This window comes from Battus philenor, unplaced genomic scaffold (assembly GCF_028537555.1).
Source record: "Battus philenor isolate CCGP_79_NKW_IND1 unplaced genomic scaffold, ilBatPhil1.0.hap1 SCAF_27, whole genome shotgun sequence".
In the NCBI taxonomy this organism is placed as follows: Eukaryota; Metazoa; Arthropoda; class Insecta; order Lepidoptera; family Papilionidae; genus Battus; species Battus philenor.
The window spans coordinates 11,367,221-11,391,261 of record NW_027181690.1 but is presented as its reverse complement, the minus strand read 5'-3'; the positions used below and the strand labels follow the sequence as shown (position 1 = coordinate 11,391,261).

At 33.9% G+C, this 24,041-nt stretch overlaps 4 protein-coding genes across 4 annotated transcripts; all 4 read left to right on the top strand.

Moving 5' to 3' along the window:
• The first annotated feature begins 566 nt into the window (after window positions 1-566).
• LOC137925778 (uncharacterized) lies at window positions 567-5,983 on the top strand. Its single transcript, XM_068769247.1, has 3 exons — window positions 567-753; window positions 1,111-1,201; window positions 5,935-5,983. Exons 1-3 carry the CDS (start codon window positions 567-569, stop codon window positions 5,981-5,983), a joined length of 327 nt encoding a protein of 108 aa, XP_068625348.1.
• Window positions 5,984-9,253: 3,270 nt separating this feature from the next.
• Window positions 9,254-12,109, top strand: LOC137925777 (uncharacterized). Its single transcript, XM_068769246.1, has 3 exons — window positions 9,254-9,973; window positions 10,598-10,615; window positions 12,080-12,109. Exons 1-3 carry the CDS (start codon window positions 9,254-9,256, stop codon window positions 12,107-12,109), a joined length of 768 nt encoding a protein of 255 aa, XP_068625347.1.
• Window positions 12,110-12,183: 74 nt separating this feature from the next.
• LOC137925776 (uncharacterized) lies at window positions 12,184-18,414 on the top strand. Its single transcript, XM_068769245.1, has 2 exons — window positions 12,184-12,334; window positions 18,251-18,414. Exons 1-2 carry the CDS (start codon window positions 12,184-12,186, stop codon window positions 18,412-18,414), a joined length of 315 nt encoding a protein of 104 aa, XP_068625346.1.
• Window positions 18,415-19,865: 1,451 nt separating this feature from the next.
• LOC137925775 (uncharacterized) lies at window positions 19,866-23,759 on the top strand. The gene is made up of 3 exons (XM_068769244.1): window positions 19,866-19,870; window positions 21,101-21,234; window positions 23,596-23,759. The coding sequence occupies exons 1-3, from the start codon at window positions 19,866-19,868 to the stop codon at window positions 23,757-23,759; spliced, it is 303 nt and encodes a 100-aa protein (XP_068625345.1).
• Window positions 23,760-24,041: the final 282 nt, after the last annotated feature.

The window sequence follows — 24,041 nt, the reverse complement described above, 5'->3', positions numbered from 1 at the left end:
TTCGCAGACTAAAAATGTATGAAATTTTTAAAATATTATCAGAAAAAGTGAAATTATAATTAAAACCTGCAATAAATATTATAAAAACAAAGTAAATAAAAACAGTAAAATAAAATAGATTAAAGTGTATGTTTTAACTTTTAAAAATATTAACTCGACCTTATTTAGTATTTTATCATTCACATATCATCTATAGAAGGCTGTACACGTTCATTAAGGTAACAATAAAGTTACTATTGTAAAACATTACTCATTACTTATGTTAATAGAACTAAAACAAACGCATTTGACAAATGTATTACTTGTTATACCAACACTACGACGACATTGGAAGAACATAAACTTTTATAATTTCAAATGATCCATTTTGTTGTACTTTTTAATGTATGTATAACAAAGAAGTTTTCAAGTTTTTGATAGATTTATAAATTACAATTATCATTATAATTAACTATAAGTGTATATGCCTAGTGTTATCTACTATAAAATATATAAGAGAGATTAATAAATGATTTAATAGACAAATATATACATTTGTTTAAATAGATTATATTTAAATGTGAGAAATGAAGGGTATGTACCAAAGGAAGTATTGTAGAAGTGAATTTCTATTGGATAATTACATTGATAAGGATCTTCGAAATTTTCTTTTTCCTTTGAATATAGCTCAGTGGGTGTTATGTTCACAGAAGTATTCCATTCGTTATAATTTTATTACATCCAACGATCGTTATGCTAAATTCTTTTCTTTCTGTTACGCATTCCTTTCTATTTTTCTTATCATTTACAATGTTTTTAATGACAATACCTTAAAGCAGTTTGATTTTATTATGTTAACGCTAATGTTGTTTGTCTATATCATTTACTGTATTGGCTGTGTGATCCATTTCGTAATTACCGCATTTCATAGCGAAGATCACGTCGAATTCATTTTGTCTATACAGAGAATAATCAACTCTTTCAAATTCATCAAAATAAACTTATATAGTTTCATCATCGGTAATTGGGTGTACTTTATCATCGTTATCTTCTTCCATTTATTGTTCTTCTGCCTTCATCTGTATCAAGAGGAATTGTCAGTTTTATTAGTCTTGACCTACTTCTGTCAAGTTGTTACCGACATGAATTTAATTTATGGCATTCGATTACAAAAGTTAATAAATCACATCATCGACACGTGGGTGTCACAAATGAAACGTTTAAGCGAAATAGATAACGGATTCGAAGCGCTAAACAAGTGCCAGCTTAGAGAGCATTCGGATATAATGACAGAAGTTTTCTTAAAGATACTTAAAACTTTGGATAGCAATAAACACATCGTGGAAACACCTGTAAGTAATATTATATGAGCTTTGATATATTAACTCTGTCGAATATAATTTAACAAATATCATTTGATTTCAGATTTTTTATTACATTGCATATACATTTTTTATTTCTCTAACTAACATGCAAGCTTTTATAATGGTAAGTGGAAATAGTACATAATTTAATAATTCGCGTATCTTTCCGCTCCGTGAACTCAACACAGACGAAGCTGTAAAAGTCTTCGAGATAACACCAAACACTTCAACAGAGAATAAGTAATGATTTATATTTTAAATATTTGATTTAAAGTTTTAACCGCATTATCCTGATGTGTTTTATTATAAATTTCACAAAAGTCATTGCCATCAACATCAGTCATATATATCTCATGATAAAATAAAAAAAATAAGGTTTTCATCACCTAGTGTTGCTGAAGAAAAGAATATATATAGTCTCTCAAATGCCCTAGTTAAAGTTTCGATCACTGCTTCCTTAATTATATTTAGCTTTTTTTATAAAGGCCGTTTAGAAGTCGAGAGATTCAGGAGTAGAGATATTTTCTATCCTACTTTTATGAATAGAGATAAATTTAAAATTACTAAAATATTAATGAGAGTAACGGAGAGAGATTTTCACGGAACATCGATGCGAGTTCGAAACAGATATGAGATCCGCAAAAGTACTAAAGGTCGCCGATATAGCTTAAAGATTAACTTGTCAGTGTAAAGATGAGCTATTGGAGCTGACAGGTCTAGTGACGATCACAAACCGTGGGTAGTGGGGAGCCTACCTTGCCTACCTTAGGGGGAGCGAAGACATAGTTGTGATCTTGGGAAGTTGCTGAATGCAGGCAACGCAAGACAGGTCATTATGGCGATCTTTAAGGGAGTTCTTTGTTTTGCAGTGAGCGTCTATGACAGACATGACGATGAAAAAGGTGATGACGATGATAAACTAATACCTCTATACCCTTTCACAGATTCAACGACACGGGAAGGTGTATGTCATAGTTATAGCAATTGTAACGACTATTAAAAACACGATACTGATCTATTTGTTGAGTATCAGAACAGAAAGAATTTATATTACGTTGAAAAATACTTTAGTTATGTTCCGAATAATGGAGTGTTTTGGATGCCCTGGTTAGTATTGGACGATGTTTACTTTTTTGTTGGTGACAAGTTCTGTTTGTCGTCCACTAGATGTAGATGTTCTCCGTAGATGTCCAATAATGTCTGTTGGAAGCTTTTCTGGAATGACCCTGACTTGAAATCACTTGTCCGCTTTACAGTTGAGCGTCTCACGCAGCGCTCATCAGTCCGTTATTTCTACTCTAGGGTATTAAGGCTTCAGGGTCCATCTGTTCTGAGCGCTATTAGTCCGCCCATTGTTACTTTTCAATCTGCTGGATTGTTTGTTACAAAAAGTAACCTTATTAGACTACCGGATGGATTCTCTCTTATATCGTAAATCTTATCATTCTCGGATCTCTTTCCATGGTTCGTTGAGTTAAATAATAAATGAAAACATTACGAAAGTGTCAAATGACGTGACAGGTAATAAAACAAAACACATGATAAAATATGACGTTGCTGACAGTAATTTAAAAAATAGAAGATAACCGTATCGGAAATTTTAATTTGATAATATTAAGGTAGACCGTTGATGAATGCTTAAACTGACCGACAAGTTATCATTTTGAAAACATCTAACTCTTAGCAACCCTCGGTCTCTTACCACCGGCTTTATGAGAAGACTGAAGCTCAATCAGAGAGCAAAGACGAGGCCTATTCTAGAAGTTTCGCTGCCAGATCGAATCAGAAGTAAGGAGATCCGTAGAAGAACAAAGATTATGACGTAGCTCGAAGAATACTACTGACTGCCCTAGAGGCCAGAAGTTTCTCAAGTGGCGACCTCGAGCTGGTAGACGCGGCGTGGGCAACCCCCCCCCCCAGTGAACGTCCCTCGGCTAAAAATAAGAAATTAATCTCTATAGGATATAATCGTTTTAAAATTTAAAATCCATTTGGAAAATTTTCTCCATACCGAAGATCTAGTCGTTTTATATATTCGTTTGATTAATTTTAGGAGCTTATATTAATCGGGCAATGGATTTTTACTTTATATTTATTATATAAATCATACAGCGAATTTAAACTTTACAGATAAGCGAGTGTGCTTTAAACAACTGTACCGTGCGACGAACTTGAAGTGCAGTTCTCTGAGGGCCGGAGGTGTGGTCGCTGTGAACGCATCCTTACCTCTGGCTTTCATCTCAGTATTCGTCACTTACACTGTAGTTCTTCTTCAATTCGCATTCCTATAGCTTACAACATAGTCTTAGAGAAGAATAATGTGTTACTTTTACTTTATCAAGTCTAACTGTAATACTTATCTTTATCTTTATCAAAGATATAAAAGTTAATTTACTTATTGAAAATTTAACTCGAAATCGCAAGTAATCATTTTTATGTATAATAATAACTTTATGATTATAAGCTATCGATTTAAAATACTATTTCATTTCAACTCTGACAAATTAATTATATATTGAATGACATGTACTATTCCATCAAGATACTTAGACTGATTGAATTTTTTAAATAAAAAATTGGAAAGAGCATTTTCATTTTTCTATTGTACTTTAATCATTAACCATTGAACCATACACGTGATATCTTCTAAGGTCATAATGTTGAGTGTTAACAACTACAGGCGAACTGGACCGGGATTGTCATTGAATTATATAAATCAACTTGATCTAGAGAATTTTCTAGAAAGCGATTTACAAATGTTCCTGCGACCCTTTACCTTCACGCGTTATATCCTTTGTACAAACAGATATTGCATCAGTTGTAACTTTATTACCCCTAACAACCGAAAATCAAATTGCTTTTCATTTATCTGTTCTTTCTGTTTCATTATCATCTACGTGTTAGCAATATATATGAATTATATATACAAAAATACCGTGGAATCAAATATTTGGACTGTTTTTATAATCAATCACATTTTATTTATCCTTGTGTATATTACGAACGCTATTGTGACCGCGCTGCAAAGTGACTACCATGTTTATATCATTTTGAACATCCAGCGACTGCAAAGGTCCCTCAAACCCGTTGCGATCAACTACAGAGGTCTTATCTTCGTTAATTGGATTTACGTTCTCGGTTTCTTCTTCATCTATGTATTACTATGTCTATTAAATGTGTACGTGGGAAGTTTTTCAATTAGTTTGACCTGTTGTTACATAACTCTGTTACATCTGGATTTAAATATAATATATTTGATACGAGTCAATAAGCTGCTCGTCTATAGTATAGATTCATGGATGTCGGAACTGAAGCGTTTGGATGAAAAGTGCTGGAACGACAACATCGAAGAGGATGCAGTTGGATACAAACAACATTTGGTCCATTTCAATGATGCTGTTAAAACTTTCCTTGAAATATTAGACGGTACAATGATTTACAGAAAACTCATTGAAATTCCGGTAACTGTAATAATAATTATCATTAATGATAGCTAAAAACATTGATATCCAATATGTTTCAATGATCTAAATTAACGTTTATAAACAGGTTATGTCTATTTCAGAGTTTTTGTTTTAACTTCATCATCCTGTTGAATTGTCTGACAAATGTACAAGCATTGATCACGGTTAGTATCATTTATACAGTGATTAGTTAGATAATTATGAAAGCAATAATTCTTTGGTGACGGAAGTCTGTGTGGTATAATAACAAGTCGTAGGTTTGAATTGAAGCAAAGGACCTTTTAGTTGAATTGAACCCAAGACCTGTTTGGTTTGACGAAAAGGTTACTGCCTTTTACGCATTTATCTATTTTTGTCAATAAATATATTTTCATATCATCATCCTAACAGCTCTCAGAATCAAAAACAAAAGTCTACAACCAGCGTGTGTCAGCAGTGATCGCCTGCAGTCCAGAAACCTGGAAACTTATTTCTGAACCCATCAGCAAGCTAACCTCAAAGAACAAGTTGAGATAAATTACTAAAACATGTGATACATTGTTTAGAAAAATAGGAGAGCAATAATTAATATGATAATGATGAATTTGAAAAGAATGTTAATGTAAAAACAAAGAAAAATAAAATAAGATAAAATAAAACACAATATAAATCTGTAGTATTCTGGGAAGAAGGCGACAAAAGTGTCTTATTGAAAATCTACGGAGGAGATCTTCGGCATTGAGCGTCCTATACTTGAAATGATGATGATGATGATATATGTTTAGGTAAAATAACATAGCGAAATATTTTCAGAATTCAATGGAAAACATATTCATAATCATATCGGTTATTTGGACTTCAAAAATGATGTCGCTGCTCTTTCTGCTGAGCTTTGGATATGAAAAATTATTAAAGACACTCAAGAACTGCAATTGTAAATTTCTTATGTTGAAAGAATCTACCGGATGTCCAGGTGCGATTCTTTTCTTTATTAGAATCGCGCCGAGTGTTTTAATGTTAGACAATATAAACCCTTTACAATCGAGTCGCACCGATATGATCGGTTTATCTAGTGTCGCAACTATTTAATATATGTCATTAGGATCTGCTTACACGCATGGCCAAATCGTAGCCCAATTTAGTTTGTCTCATCATAGCTTCGCTTGCAATGGCCTTGCCAGTGAATTAATCAACTAAAAGCATTTGAACTTCAATAACATGAATCAAGATCAAGTAAGTTCAAGTTCTGATGAATACAATATTTTGGATGAAGAATTTCATCGATCTCCGAATGAAATGAATCAGATGATCTATATTTAATGGAATCAGGCGTTACCTTGCGGAAGTCCATCCTAAATAAGAAAAGGACTAATATTTAGCAACTTCCGCACAAGCAGGGGTAGTCGTGCAACAAAGTGCACCGCCGGCAGCTCGCTGATAAATACGTATGCGGCAAACAATACGAATCACACAACCGCCACCGCCAAATTACTAAACACGTGTTTCACCCCTCCACGGGGCATCTTCAGGAGTTATGTAACACCGATTAGTGCCAAACACTGAGTGAGCTCACTCTGCTAAATATTGGTCCTTTTCTTACTCAGATGATCTATGTGGTGATGATAGTGAGAAGGTTAGAGGTGTGAGACTCGGAGTAGAGAGAATTATATACGTATGCACAATAAAATTCCACAAACAATTTCAGATCTGCCACTGGAGAAATTGAAAAAGTAATATTAAAAAATATTATTGGAAACAGTATATTATATCCGAGAATATTGATGTTAATGTGTGGAATTAAATGTTGTTATAGCTCACTTAGGAAGCTTGTCGCGCACCCTTTTAAAACTGTACTTGTAAATAGCAAATGTTAAATTTTTCGCCGGCTCTTCTTAGCACAACTACCTTCCGGGCCGGCGGTAGTTTCGTGTATGGCGAAACTATTCGAAAGTACTTGTAACAAACTATTCAAATATAGAATATTTTGATTTTTTTTGATTGGTAGAGAGTGTAAGAGAAGTTGAAATTAAACCTCTGGGAGATGCAAGCGATTTAAATTTTATACTTTGTGCACAACATATACTTACAGAATCAATAATAGTTTTTTATATGTAACTTTTTAAACTATTTTTACATTGAGTTGCAAATGGTTGAGGAAACTGTACATATGGAAAAAAAATTGGAGGCGCAGAATGCTATCTGCAAATTCGTGATATTTAAATCACGTGTAAAGTGTTTCCGTAATTTGATACAAATCATCGATAGTTACAAAAATAATTTTCCCATTTCCTTTATTCCTTCGAGTAACAAGATGCACAGATGGTTTCATTGAGTGTTTTGCTAATTCTTTTATAATGCGAACAGCCTAGGCGTGGATCAACATGTCGGCGTCATTGTTATCAGTTGTAACTTAGTAGTTTTCAAAACAAAAGGTTTCTTCTAGTCAAGCATTTACCATGATAGACCTCGTCATTGCTTAAAATAAGGCGAGACAGAGGTCAAATGCTTCGCCTTTAGAGGATGTAAATGGGAAAAGGCTCCATACTAGTACAAAGGTTTAAAACTGCTTTCTTTTCAAATTCAAATAAAGAATGTCCTAATTAAAGTAGGTATTTACGTGTATTTATGAATCATACTGGTAATGTTTTCCCTTAAAACCTTTTCCTATTTTGGCCGTTCTTTTCAGGTAGTCTATTCATCTGCAAGAAAATCTTGCTCCACTTCGATATTTTGCTTAATTCAAATACATATCTGCCTATAGCATCGAACCTTATTGCTGATACCTAACTTTTATTTGATGAGTTTAATATTTACCTAATTAATTGTAAGCGTATATGTCCAATTTTTTCGCAGTTTAACATACATGTATATATGAGTACATATCAGTTCGTCTATCTTCCTTTTTTTAGACAATTTCTAGACGACAGTATATCTTTCATAACTGCAAGTCAAAGTGATTTCAGGTGTACATACCTTAATAGCATTTTCATAAATAGAGCATTTTTCGTTTTAGACAAGAGATTGGTGTACAAAACCTTGTCCCGTGCAACCTGGGCGGCTTTCATGGTGTCTTCAGCCAACGCTGGTATTATCACTGTGAACGCATCTTTACCACCATCCCTCATTTCCGTCGTAGCTACTTACTCTGTTGTACTTCTTCAATTTGCTTTTTTGTAATAAAAGTATTTTTAATTTCAAATAAATTTTAAGCGTTTCATTTTATATCTGTATTGTGATTAGTTTTATATGCATCTGCATTACATACATAAAAGAGTGTTTTATGAATACGTTTGTATGTTTCTTTATTCATATAAATTGCTATTGTACTTATCACGAAAGTTTCGAATAAACTACTTATACTTAAACACATAATGCTTTAAGACGCTTAAAGACATGAGGTCCAACTGATACTTTGTTGATGTTTTATAAGTAACTATAAGTTTTTTCTTATATTGATGGAATTTATAAATCATTTGATTATACAGGGTGCACGAATGAAACATTTCTACTTACATCCTTTTTAAGCTTTAACACTTATAATATCATCATGTATATGGGTAAGGTATTTCAGAAAACCCTAACCCTTTAGTCTGGGTTCACTAAAATAGGGCTAAGGTATCCCCTGCCTGTTGAGAGTAGAAGCCTTCATTGTCCACGCAGTGCAAACTTGCGAAGAGAAGCAACGCGAAGTGGTCTCGTGTTACTATGGCATAAAGAGCATGCCGAGGAAGAACAGCTTCCTCCTCGGGATGTGCGTTGGTACAGTACTGAGGGGCTGCAGTGAGGTCCTTTGGAGATCCGGCGGCCTCTGCAAAGTTACAGAAGTTGACCTCCGAGAGTGTTGTAGTGAGTAGGAATCCCACATAACCTTGTCTTTCCACTAGAGGGTAAGGTATCTTCTGTCCGTCCAGAAGATTTACCCAAGATACCAGAAAAACGATATCAGTAAAATCAAAAGCTATCTTAATAAAAATGTTTGGATTATTTCGAAGAGGTCTATCTTCCACGAAGTCCAATGCGTGAGAATATATCTGCCAACCAAATGTCCGCGTTGGTGGAATGCCTGTTGGTCAAATGCCATATATTCCAATTAGTCTTAAGATGTAACGCCCGAATAGTATTAAAACGTAAGCCATATAGTTGACACGACATTTATTATCATCTTTTATTTAGCTTTACCTTCACCAAAGATATTGAAATTAATTTACTAATTGAAACCTTATCTCAGTGTCGCATGTAATCATGCGTGGGTATATGTTTAAATGTAATGTTTCATTTTCAACGCAATAAAAGTAAACAATTTGACCTATAACGTGTACTGTTTTATTAAAATTAATACTTAGAGTGATTGAAGTGGAAGCTTCTAGAATAATTAAAAATGTAAGATTGTTTCATTATTCTACTGTAGTTCAATCGTTGTTGTTTTGGGCATTTTAAACCGTACACGTGATACCTCGTAAGGTCATAATGTTGAGTGTTAACAACTACAGGCGAACTGGACCTGGATTGTCATTGAACTATATAAATCAACTTGATCTAGAGAACTTTCTAGAAAGCGATTTACAAATGTTCCTTCGACCTTTTACCTTCACGCGTTATATCCTTTTTACAAACAGATATCGCATCAGTTGCAACTTTATTACCCCTAACAACCGAAAAACAAATTGTTTTTCATTCATCTGTTCTTTTTGCTTTGTTATCATCTATGGGATAGCAATATATATTGATTACATATATGAAAATAGTATGCAAACAGTTCTATGGGCATTTTTCTTGATGAGTCACATTATATTAATTTTTGTTCATATTATTAATTCTATCGTGAACGCGCTGCAAAGTGAAAACCATGTTAATTTCATATTGAACATCCAGCGACTGCAAAGGTCCCTCAAACTCGTTACGATCAGCTACAGAGGTCTCATCTTCGTTAATTGGATTTACGTTCTCGGTTTTCTCTTGATCTATGTACTGTTGACTCTAACTTACGTGTATTTAGAAAGTTTTTCGTCTACTTCGGCCTTTTGTTATATAACTCTGTTACTTCTGGATTTAAATATAATATATTTGATACGAGTCAATAAGCTGCTCGTCTATAGTATAGAGTCATGGATGTCGGAACTGAAGCTTTTGGATGAAAAGTGCTGGAACGACAACATCGAAGACGCAGTTGGATACAAACAACATTTGGTCCGTTTCAATGATGTTGTTAAACCTTTTTTCGTAATAATAGATGGTGTAATAATTTACAGAAAACTTATTGAAATTCCGGTAATTTTAGTATTTTAATGTGATTGTCGCTTTAAAACTTAGTATTAAAGATTTTTTCAATAATCTAGATGGTCAAGAGATTTTTATGTGTAAAATGTTTATGTCTATATTAAAAAAGGTATATTATTGTATCCAAGAATACTATATTGATGTTAATGCGTGGAATTAAATGTTGTTGGTGCTCACTCGTGAAGCTAATTATTGTCGCGCATCTATGAAATTATATTTGTAAAGAGCAACTGTTGAGTTTCTCGCCGCCTTTCAGCTGAACCGCCTTCCGAGCCGGTGGTAGCTTCCTGTATGGACAACAATAACGACATTTTATAAAAGTGTTTGTAATAGTCAATTCGAAAATGGAAATTTTCGATTTTGATTTTGTAATTATTTTGATATTTATATTATTTTTGTTGCTTGTAATTTAAATTGCATTAGTTCTGCAATATGGCAATTCGTGATAAATAATACTAATATAAAATAAATTTATGTTTTAATTTTCAGAGTTTTTGTTTCAATTGCATAATAATGGTGAACTGTTTGTCACAGGTGCAAGCATTGATCTCGGTAAGTATCATTTATTTATTGATAATAAAGTTATATAATTGTGTAAACAATGGTGCTTTGACGAAAGCCTGTTATTTAAGCCAATAAGCTGTAGGATTAGATGCAAACTAATTTCAATATAAATTATATTGATACTGTATGCAAATTGTAAATGAAAACCTTGTAAGAAATTAGCGATGGCCTGTGTCCGTAGAAGATACTTTTGCTCTAAAAGCAGTGTTGGCTGGATCATTTAAAACCTTTTAATATTTTTATTTGTTTTTATACTTTTTATTTTGACAGTTTAAGTCGCTTGCCAGTTTCACACGTTCTTTTGTTCTGTCGTATTGTTACGTATTTTTTTGCTGTTACCTAGTTTTGTAAAATTATAACTAAATCACCACCACCATTTTTTTATTTAATCTGTATCTGTACAGTCCTTACGCTTGCTAACAAGTAGAAACAATATATGTTGAGTAATATAAGGACCAATATTTAGCACCACTACCAATATGTTACACCGATTAGTGCCAAACACAAAGTCTGTGTTTGGCGCTAATCGGTGTAACATAACTCCTGAAGATGCCCCGTGGAGGGGGTGAAGCACGTGTTGAGTGATTTGACGGTGGCAGTTGTGTAGTTCGCATTGTTTGCCGCATTTGTCAGCGGGCTGGCGGGCGGTGCACTTTGTTGCACGACTACCACTGCATGTGCGGAAGTGGCTAAATATTGGTCCTTTTCTTACTTAGGATGGACTTCCGCAAAGTAACGCCTGATTCCATTAAATACAATATATGTTGTCTTATTACACGAACGCTTTTGATTTCTATGCTACAATAAGTCATTCGATAATTCTATCGGTAATTGTTTGGTAAAAGCTTGAATTTCATCAATAATGAACATACACAAGTGAAACAAATCACTAAGTTAACTATATTATATATATATTTATATATATATTTGTTATATATTTGTTTTTATTTGTATATATATTTGTTTTTATTTGTACAAGTTGAAGTCATCATTCAAATATTTTAGTTACCTCTTAATAGCGTAGAGTTTCAATTTTGATACCAATATTTTAAACCGAATGTTCACATTACAGTTTTTTTTATAGGCTGTACGAATTTTACTGTTGTATAATATTCTTTCTAAAAATCTATTTTTCCCTTCATCTAGACCCTCAAGCAAACAGTAATATTAAAAAAAATCACTATCGTAAATCAGGCTATTAAGTGTTAAATGGAATTAGTAATGAGGATATCCGGTGACAAACGAAAGCAACTGACATATCTCAGTGAATTAATAAGTCGAAGTAGCAATGGGCATGCCAGAGCGCGCAAAACAGATGGCTGTTTGATCCTGTAGGTTATGGAGTGAATTCTACTGACCGACAAGGGTCGAACATCCAACTATGATGTGGATCGAGGACCTTGTTAAGGTCATAGAAAATTGGTAGATGTAAATTCTTTACGGTCTTATTAGAGATCCACAGTGGAGGTCTACGTCCAGTGAATCAAAAGATGATGATGATAATATTTGTTCAGGGAGAGCAAAAATATAGGAGAACCTATTTTCAGACTTCATCGATGAACATATACATATGGATAACAGTTATTGGGACTTTTAAATTGGCCTTACTGCTATTTATGCTGAGCTTTGGGTCAGAAAAATTATTTAAAACACTCAAGAATTGCCAATCTGATATTCTAATGCTGAAAGAATCTACCGGATGTCCAGGTGAGATTTTTTTTCTGATTTAGACGAGATTTTTGATGTTGGACAATATTAACTCGAGCGGCACCAATCTGAAAGTCGTAACTAGACCGGCGCAGGTACGGTGATCGTCTGTTACTCTATTTGCTTATTTAATATTTGTAATGAGACATTTCTCTTGGAAAGACTTTCGTTAATTAGGTACCATATCCATGCATAGCTAATTAGTAGCTCAATTTAGCGAGTCCCACCATAGCTTTGCTCGCAAAGGTTTTATCGGAAGAATCAAATTTCTCAATTTTGAATGAAGAAATTGCATCGATCACCGACGGATTGAACCAGGAAACGTAGACAAAGATGGTCCACGTAGTAAAGATAATGAGGAAGTAAGAAGCGTGACATCCAGAGAATCCACAATTACAAAGAATGAAAATGAAGCTGCAATTGAAACTGCAGTGGATGCAATCGTTTCAAACTAGATACTTCCTAAATTCGAATGCCAACATATAACAACCAATGGACTTCAACTGATCTTCACAAATAACAATGAATAAACCGTGAAATATCTACACAAGCGAAACAAAATTTAGGAGAGAAGACGCTATTTGCAAACTCGATACTGCAATATTAAACTACATGTTAAATGTTTCCGTAATTTGAAGGAAATCATCTCGTGTTACTTTGTTGACGCAAGCGGAAAAGGCTTCAAGTGCAAAAGGTTAAAACCGCTTACTATTGCTGGTAATGTTTTCCTCAATGCTGTTCACCTAGTTCTAGCTCTTATTTCCACGAATTCTTTCTATCTGGATTTAGGATCAAATACCGCGTCGTCCATCATTTCAACTATTTAAAACTCATTTGTAACAACTTGTGTCGAATCAAATTTGTAATGCGTACTATGTATTTGTTTTATGTATAAAATAAAGTAGATTAAAATAAATAAATAAATCGCGTTGTAGGGAGACGGGCTGGGTACGTTGATCGAGGCTTGCCCGCGTTTTTCACCTTCACCCACCAGAATTTCCTTCCTTCTCTTTCTACTGTCTCTCTGTCTCTTCTAATGCTGCCTGAGCATTGGTAACCTAGCAATAGAGGACTGAAACTTGCAATCATAGGTCACGTTTTCGATTTCTCGGACACAATCTTATACAATTCACTCTTTGCGCATTTATATAGGATTGCCACTACTTACAAACAAGTTTCCTGAGGATGGGCAACAGCTTCCTCGTAGTGCCATGATATCACACCGTGAACGCCAACCCGCCTACCAAGTTAAGCGATTATAGCATATCCACCCATGGATGTCTTTAAAAGAGGCTTATGTCTTGTACTGGACATCTATAGGCGGAAATTATGATGGAAACGTAACGTTATTTGGTAAATATTTAGCAAATACATTATTAGTGTAAATGTACAACATGTTTTCAAAACTAAACTTGAATTTTAGCAGATCAAATTAGTTCCGTCTAAGCTTTCGAAGCAAAATAAATGAAAAAAAATCCTATACCTGTCTTCCTGTTCTTTAAGCAACTTTCATATTAGGAATTCACTTTCATAATAACATATCTTGGACTTATCATTTGTATATAAATAAACATTTAATAATAAAGTAAAGTTACTTTAAAATTTTGTTTCAGAAAAAAGATCGGTGTACAAAACCTTGTCCCGTGCATCCTGGGTGGCTTCCAAGGCGGTCTCTGAAGACGCTGGTATTCTCACTGTGAACGCATCTTTACCTCTGTCCCTCATATCCGTAGTAGCTACTTACTCTGTTGTACTACTTCAGTTTGCTTTTTTGTAATTTACGTTTTTATCTTTCTAATCAAAAAATGTAAAATATATATTTGCGTTTTAATCTTATCTGTATTTTTATTAGATTTTAAAAAATATCTATTTGGATTAAAATTGTTTTATAAACATTTGTCTTCAGATTTATTAGTTTGGGCCTTTAAAAATTTCCTCGTAAACATTCTAAATATTGGTTTTAGAATTTTGAATTATTATTGTTATTGCATGTTTTCTATTTCATAAGGATTGGTAACCGGGTCATAGAGCTAATTTTATAAAAAATTATAAACAAGCGAGCAGGATTATTGCAATTGCATCATGCGAGCGTTTAAGTGCAGTAAGCCTGCGTACTTGTTCCCGACTTTAGTTTTCGTCTCCGTTACTTACACTCTAGTGTATCTTGAGTTCACATTCTTCTAGCTTTCGAATTCACGGCGTCAGAGACTTTGTGTAACAAATACCTTTCAATATTAATCTTTTTACCTTCAACAAATTTATTAAAGTTAATTTACTTATTGAAAACTTGACTAAGAGTCGAAAGTTATCAATTTTTCGATTTGTGTTTGATGATAATAAAATCATATGATTATACGCTTTCGATTAAAAATGTTATTACATTTTGTCGTTAATAAATCAAATATATGTACAACGACATGTAATATTCTATCAAGATACTTAAATTAATTGAAGTGTTTGAATGAAAATTGGAAAGAACATTTTCATTGTTCTATCGTTCAATCATTGATGTGAGTCGTGTTGTGAACTGTACATGTGGTAGCTCTCAAGGTCATAATGTTGAGTGTTAACAACTACAGGCGAACTAGACCTGTACTGTCATTGAACTATATAAATCAACTTGATCTAGAGAATTTTCTAGAAAACGATTTACAAATGTTCCTTCGTCCGTTAACCTTCACACGTTATATCCTTTTTACAAAAAGATATTGCATCAGTTGCAACTTTATTACTCCTAACAACCGAAAAGCAAATTGCTATTCATTTATCTGTTCTTTCTGTTTTGTTATCATCTATGTGTCAGCAATATATATGGACTTTGCAAATAAAAATATTGTGCCAAACCTTCTTTGGACTTTCTTCTTGATAAGTCACTTTATATTTATTTTTGTGCATATCACTAGTTCAATCACGAACGCGTTTCAAAGTGAAAGTCATGTTAATATCATTTTGAACATCCAGCGACTGCAAAAGTCCCTCAAACTCGTTACGATCAGCTACAGAGGTCTCATCTTCGTTAATTGGATTTACGTCCTCGGTTACCTTTTCCTCTATATTTTAATAATTCTCATTTACGTGTATTTAAAAACCTTTACAACTACTTCGGCTCTTTATCTAATAACTATGTTACTTCTGGATTTAAATATAATATATTTGATACGAGTCAATAAGCTGTTCGTCTATAGCATAGATAAATGGATGTCGGAACTGAAGCGTTTGGATGAAAAGTGCTGGAACGACAACATCGAAAACGCAGTTGGATACAAACAACGTTTGGTCCGTTTGAATGACGATATTAAAACTTTTGCCCTAATAATAGATTGTTCAGTGATTTACAGAAAACTTATTGAAATTCCGGTAATTTTAAAATTCTTTTTAATGGTCACCTAAAAAGTCGATGTTCATTCTAATATTACTTCAATAACCTCAATCAAAAGTTTTTTAACATATTTTTTACGATAACTAGTTTGATACTGGTTTTTTGTGTGCATATTTTCAGATTTTTTGTTACAATTCAATCGTACTGTTGAATTGTTTGACAAATGTACAAGTGTTGATCACGGTTAGTACCATCATTTATACAATAATAATAGATCTATATTCGTGTGGACCTGGTGCAGGATAGGATCACCCCGATTTTTCATGAGGTAGCGATGACAGAGGGATCAGTTTCAAGAGAATGAGCAACAGCGTCTTCGCACCACAGCAGTAAATCTATAGCATATCACCCATAGATGATATACCATCATGCAAATAAGCTCCTTATCCCATGCTGTTCCTGATTACACTTGCAAAGTCTGCTAAGAATTCCTGGTAGAATACCAGAAACCATGCACGTGCAGACATTGCGATCAGACGAGAAGCTGTTTCAATTGGAGAAGGAGTTAAATAGGTTAATTAAGGTATCTTGATACTGTTCAGAGTAGGTAGATAGAAAGAAAACATAATAAGTCCTAAGTCAGGTAATCTATTCTACTTCCGATAAGGCATTAAAGTAAACATGGACAAGAGGAAGTTGATGGCTAATGTCTATGTTGTGATACTCAATGAGTCATCGAAGGTGTATATATCTGGTACAAACCGTCGATGTACGTAAGTCGGACTTCGAGAAAGAGATCACTCGCCGCATTACATTCGCATGGGTAGCGTTCGCAAAGCTCTGAAAGATTTTCTCGTCAAAAAAAAAACCGCAGAGTCTAAAGAGGGTCTTTGATCAATGTGTGTTGTCGATGAAGATATGTATGCACATCAACCACGAGGCAGTATCCGCGGTATAGGTAGACTCTCACTTAGAGGAGCAATCATTTCGCCAAACGGTGGACGTCTATAAGTTCACGTGATGATAATGATGATGATGGTAATGGTACTCTAGTGACAAAGAACTTTAAGCGACGATAAAGAGTAACAGGTTTGAAATTGCAAACGATTTTTTAGGTAAATTATATGAGATTTGGATTGAGAAAATTTGTGAATAGAAACATGTTCCAGGATCTTTGTTTAATCTAAACATGAATCTTCTCTTCATGAGGACAATTCTATTTCCAAAGTATAGGATCACTTTGTATCTTAATTTGTCACAAAAGTTTTTAGTTTCAATATTAAACCAATCAGTTTAAAAATTCCATCGCTTATGTGTATGTATGTTAGTTCTGAAAAAATAACATTGGGAAAACAATTTTAGAAATTACCGGATAAATTACGCGTAATGGCAGCGGTTATTTGGATGTTCAAACTGGCGTTACTACTGTTTTTGCTGAGTTTTGGATGTGAAAGTTTATTCAAAACACTCAAGAATTGCCATTCTACATTCCTTATGCTGAAAGAATCAACCCGATGTCCAGGTGAGAGTTTATAGTTTAACTTAGAATCTCAACGAGTGTTTTGATGTTTGACAATATTAACTATTTTGTATTCAAGCAACACCGGTACTAATTTAAAGTCACAACTCGTGCGGATCGAAGCTTTGTCTCCAAAACTGTATCGCAGCGCTTTTGCGCTTTAAGTTTTAGAGTGTCTTAGTTGACCTAAATGTGTGCCTCTCCCGGTGCTACATTTATAACATATTTTAACTTACTTTCAACACACCACTGCTTGAAAACATTGGTAGGGAAAATCGTACGAAAATAATTATTAAAATTGATTGATTTTTTTCGTGCATTCTTCCAAAAATTAGCAGACAAACAGTGAAGATGTGATAAGAAATTTCTCTTGGAAATACTTTATTCTTGGTTTACATACATCTCCTAGACTTCTTTTAATATAGCTAATGTCAGCATAGCATTCACTGTAAAAAGTCTTAGTGAATATTGCAACTAAAAGCATTTAAGCCCCACCAACATAGATCAGGATCAGATTGGTTCAGAAGAATTTAGTTTTGTCACTTTTAATGAAGAAATAGCATTGATTTTCAAAAGCCTATGTCAGGAAGCGGATGATCCACGAGCAGAAGACAGTGATGAAGTAACAGGTGTGAGACTCAAAAAAGTGAGAATAATACAGAGAAAGCAAAGTTGAAATTGAAAAAGAGCATGAAGAAGTATCGTCAAACGTACAACCTATATACATATACAGTATTACGAATAGAAACAACCAATGGTCATTTTTAACTGCCTTTCATCAATGAACTCATGACACGAATTGTTTGTGAAAGTAATGTTAAAAAAAAGTTGCAAGGGACAACTGAGTCCGCAAAACTAACAGAATATTGGCGGGGATGCACAAAATATTTCGAAGCTATACTTGAATATTGGGAGTATAAGTTAGTTCGTTTTGACTTTTTTTAAGCAAAAAATTAAAAAATTCCCTCTTTTGTTCTTTACACGAATTTAATATTATGATCCTACTTTAGTATCTTCATGTTTAAAAAAATAATTTTTTGATGTATAAAGCATTATGAGTTTTAAATTTTGATTTTAGACAAGAGATCGGTGTACAAAACTCTGTCCCGTGCATCCCGTGTGGCTTCCAATGTGATCTCCGCCGACTCTGGTATCTTCACTGTGGACGCAACTTTACCTCTGTCCCTAATTTCCGTCGTGGCTACTTACTCTATTGTACTTCTTCAATTTGCTTTTTTGTAATTAACGTTTTTTTACAAAGAATTATTTTAATTTTATTTTCATTACTTTTATATCTCCATCATATATATAAATTTGTGATTTGTAAATAACTCTGTGTACTAATTTGTATATAAAAGTTGTTATTGTACTGTTGATGAATAGTTTTAACTAAACAGTTTAAACTTAAATGTATTTTGTATTGACCTTTTAACCTGGGTAGCTGCTTTACACCGATAGAAGTATCACTTTCGATACGAGACAACGGGCCTCTTGGGAAGTTTCAAGTTCATTCAGAGAGCAATGGGCAGGACTATGTAGTTTTGCTGCGATATTAGGCGATCCGCAGAAGGTCAACGACGGACATATCACTCATGATAGATGGGCGTTGCAGGCAGCAGGTATATGCGAAGTAGAAAAGCCCCTAATAAATAGAACGCCGACATAGTTAAGGTTGAAGAACCGGTCATATTGGCAATCGACTGAAAAGAAAACGAAAAATACCCGAACTCATTTTATTTTTTAACATGTTTAAATATAGAAATAATTTTAAGCCGTCAACGGCCATCTGTTCTGCGCGCTATATTACTCACCCACAGCCACTTGTACATCGGTGACTTTTGTTCTTCTACAAATTTTCTCCTGAATATATCTTTTAAAGAAATTGCGAGCATACTCATCACTATGGCTTTTTCAATGAAGCTATAAGCTGGAGGCCAAATTTCTGTACCACAGGTCATCTCAGTTTACATACATTGGTCTTAGACTTTCATCTGAATGTACTGAGAGATTATAGACGAAAGCTTGTTTCGTAGTTTCCCGAACGCTGCCCAGCTTTGGATTTGACTGTTAACTTCTTTTTCGACGTCTTTTTTTGTATTTTAAGTTACCTCCGTTATTAGGGGTTTCTCTTGGGACAGGGACTTTATTTAACAAATTATTTTTTTTTCATTGTTACTATTCATTTTCGTTCTTCTCTCTCATCCTTTATAACTTCTATTGCTTCATCCTCTTTCATTCATCACATTCTCTTTTTTCTCTTCCTTTCATTTATAATCCTTACATGCATCGCCTCTCTTACTTCACTAAATTCTTTCATATCGTTTAATTTACAATTTTAAATTCCTTATTCACGTTTTTTACTTTAATTTTAACTTAACATATCATCGATTAATATATCCGACCTTATATTTTTTAACCTTTATTTTTGGTTATAACATCCTTGTCAACTTTTCTGTAATAATCTACGAATTTGCGGTGGCGTTCTTTATCTGCCATAAGGGAGGCTTGGTGCCATATTCCACTCTTTCCTACAGCTCAACTTCATACTCATATCATTCTTTTGCGAATACGGGACAAATTGTTATTGCGTGCATTTTTCTCAACGTTGGACTTACCTAATTTGATTTACGTTCCAGATATACATACGAGTCAATGACTTCAAGAATATAGCCTGCATCCCAATATCGGTGGACATGTCGTGAGCGTTTGACATAGCTTTCATAGAAATTATAAAGACACCATGCAATTTGTTACGTACTATTGGTTCTGACTCTGAATGAAACAACACTGGTTCACAAGGAGTATTTAATTCACAAATCAGATAGTTACCTTACTTTAACACAATGTATACTTTCGCTTATTACAAACTTCGCTTCCAAATCGCTCGAGATATCACTGTCAAATAACTTACCAAGTAGTCACTTTGTTACACTGATCGTAGATCTTAATCTTATAACTCGAAAAACAACACTGAACTGTCGACATGGGGAGTACACCTATTTATACTACGGAGAAGGTTATAGTAAGTTCGAGATAGTACTCGGTTAGAATTTCCGAGAACCGTACACAAAAATCTATAAATAACTTTAAGGTCACGTGTGTTTCCGGCGCTTCTTGATCGTAGGGTTCCGTATTTATTAATTAGAGGGTTTTGTAACTAGTGCTATATAACATAATTATATGGTGTCCATTTAAAACACTATTTCATTATCAAAATAACTCTTCACTGAAGTTTTATTACAATGCATATCAATTCTTAATGGAGTGAAAACAATAAAAGTAATTAAAACTTTAAATAGGTTTCAATTATTGTATTGAAGTTCTATCATTGATTTGTGTGGTGTTACCGATTGTACATGTTATTTCAAATGACAATATATATGCTTTCGATTTAAAATGTTATTACATTTTGTCGTTAATAAATCAAATATATGTACAACGACATGTAATATTCTATCAAGATACTTAGATTAATTGAAGTGTTTGAATGAAAATTGGAAAGAACATTTTCATTGTTCTATTTTTCAATCATTGATGTGACCGTGTTGTGAACCGTACATGTGGTAGCTCTCAAGGTCATAATGTTGAGTGTTAACAAATACAGACGAACTGGACCCGTACTGTCATTGAACTATATAAATCAACTTGATCTAGAGAATTTTCTAGAAAACGATTTACAAATGTTCCTTCGTCCGTTAACCTTCACACGTTATATCCTTTTTACAAAAAGATATTGCATCAGTTGCAACTTTATTACTCCTAACAACCGAAAAGCAAATTGCTATTCATTTATCTGTTCTTTCTGTTTTGTTATCATCTATGTGTCAGCAATATATATGGACTTTGCAAATAAAAATATTGTGCCAAACCTTCTTTGGACTTTCTTCTTGATAAGTCACTTTATATTTATTTTTGTGCATATCACTAGTTCAATCACGAACGCGTTTCAAAGTGAAAGTCATGTTAATATCATTTTGAACATCCAGCGACTGCAAAAGTCCCTCAAACTCGTTACGATCAGCTACAGAGGTCTCATCTTCGTTAATTGGATTTACGTCCTCGGTTACCTTTTCCTCTATATTTTAATAATTCTCATTTACGTGTATTTAAAAACCTTTACAACTACTTCGGCTCTTTATCTAATAACTATGTTACTTCTGGATTTAAATATAATATATTTGATACGAGTCAATAAGCTGTTCGTCTATAGCATAGATAAATGGATGTCGGAACTGAAGCGTTTGGATGAAAAGTGCTGGAACGACAACATCGAAAACGCAGTTGGATACAAACAACGTTTGGTCCGTTTGAATGACGATATTAAAACTTTTGCCCTAATAATAGATTGTTCAGTGATTTACAGAAAACTTATTGAAATTCCGGTAATTTTAAAATTCTTTTTAATGGTCACCTAAAAAGTCGATGTTCATTCTAATATTACTTCAATAACCTCAATCAAAAGTTTTTTAACATATTTTTTACGATAACTAGTTTGATACTGGTTTTTTGTGTGCATATTTTCAGATTTTTTGTTACAATTCAATCGTACTGTTGAATTGTTTGACAAATGTACAAGTGTTGATCACGGTTAGTACCATCATTTATACAATAATAATAGATCTATATTCGTGTGGACCTGGTGCAGGATAGGATCACCCCGATTTTTCATGAGGTAGCGATGACAGAGGGATCAGTTTCAAGAGAATGAGCAACAGCGTCTTCGCACCACAGCAGTAAATCTATAGCATATCACCCATAGATGATATACCATCATGCAAATAAGCTCCTAATCCCATGCTGTTCCTGATTACACTTGCAAAGTCTGCTAAGAATTCCTGGTAGAATCCCAGAAACCATGCACGTGCAGACATTGCGATCAGACGAGAAGCTGTTTCAATTGGAGAAGGGGTTAAATAGGTTATATTAAGGTATCTTGGGACTGTCCAGAGTAGGTAGGTAGAAAGAAAACATAATAAGTCTTAAGTCAGGTAATCTATTCTACTTCCGATAAGGTATTAAAGTAAACATGGACAAGATGAAGTTGATGGCTAATGTATATGTTGTTATGTATATATCTGGTACAAACCATCGATGTACGTAAATCGGACTTCGAGAAAGAGATCACTCGACGAATTACATTCGCATGGGTAGCGCTCGCAAAGCTCTGAAACATTTTCTCGTCAAAAAAACCGCAGAGTCTAAAGAGGGTCTTTGATCAATGTGTGTTGCCGATGAAGATATGTATGCACGTATATACGCGGCATAGGTAGATTCTCACTTAGTGGAGTAATCATTTCGCCTTACGGTGGACGTCTATCAGTTCACATGATGATAATGATGATGATGGTAATGGTACTCTAGTGACAAAGATCTTTAAGCGATGATCTGGAAGCGAACAGGTTTGAAATTGCAAACGATTTTGAGGTAAATTATATGAGATTTGAATTGGGAAAATTTGTGAATAGAAACATATTCCAGGATCTTTGTTTAATCTAAACATGAATCTTCTCTTCGTGAGGACAATTCTGTTTCGAAAGTAGAAACACTTTGTGTCTTAATTTGTTACACAAGTTTTTAGTTTCAATATTAAACCAATCAGTTAAAAAATTCCATGGCTTATGTGTATGTATGTTAGTTCAGAAAAAATAACATTGCGAAAACAATTTTAGAAATTACCGGATAAATTACGCGTAATGGCAGCGGTTATTTGGATGTTCAAACTGGCGTTACTACTGTTTTTGCTGAGTTTTGGATGTGAAAGTTTATTTAAAACACTCAAGAATTGCCATTCTACATTCCTTATGCTGAAAGAATCAACCCGATGTTCAGGTACGAGTTTATAGTTTAACTTAGGATCTCAACGAGTGTTTTGATGTTTGACAATATTAACTATTTTGTATTCGAGCTACACCGGTACTAATTTCAAGTCACAACACGAGCGGACCGAACTTTTCTCTCTAAAATTGCGACACAGCGCTTTTGCGCTGCAAGTTTTAGTGTGTATTAGTTGACCTAAATATGTGCCTCTCCCTGTGCTACATTTATAACATATTTTAACATACTTTTACCACATCACTGCTTGAAACCATCTGTAGGGAAAATCGTACGAAAATAATTATTACAATTGTGAGTATTTTAATTGACAACATAAAGTCAAAATAAGTCCCGCAGTTTTCGTGCGTTCTTCCGAAACTTCGCGAAACTAACACAATATTAGCGGAAATGCACAAAATATTTCAAAGCTATACTTGAATACTGGGAGTATAAATTAGTTTGTTTTGACTTTTTCGAAGCAAATAAATGAAAATATTCCCTCTTTTGTTCGATACACGAATTTAGTATTATGATCCTACTTTCGTAGCTTCATGTTTAAAAATATTTTTTGATGTATAAAGCATTATGAGTTTTAAATTTTGATTTTAGACAAGAGATCGGTGTACAAAACTCTGTCCCGTGCATCCCGTGTGGCTTCCAATGTGATCTCCGCCGACTCTGGTATCTTCACTGTGGACGCAACTTTACCTCTGTCCCTAATTTCCGTCGTGGCTACTTACTCTATTGTACTTCTTCAATTTGCTTTTTTGTAATTCAGGTTTTTTTACCAAGAGTTATTTTAGTTTATTTTCATAAGTTTTATATCTCCATCATATATATAAATCTGGATTTGTAAATAACTCTGTGTTCTAATTAGTATATAAGTTGTTATTGTACTGTTGATGAAAATAAATTAAACAGTTGAAACTTAAATGTATTTTGTATTGAGTAGCTGCATTACACCAATAGACCCATCGCTTTCGATACGAGACAACGGGCCTCTTGGGAAGTTTCAAGTTCATTCAGAGAGCAATGGACAGGACTATGTTTGTAGT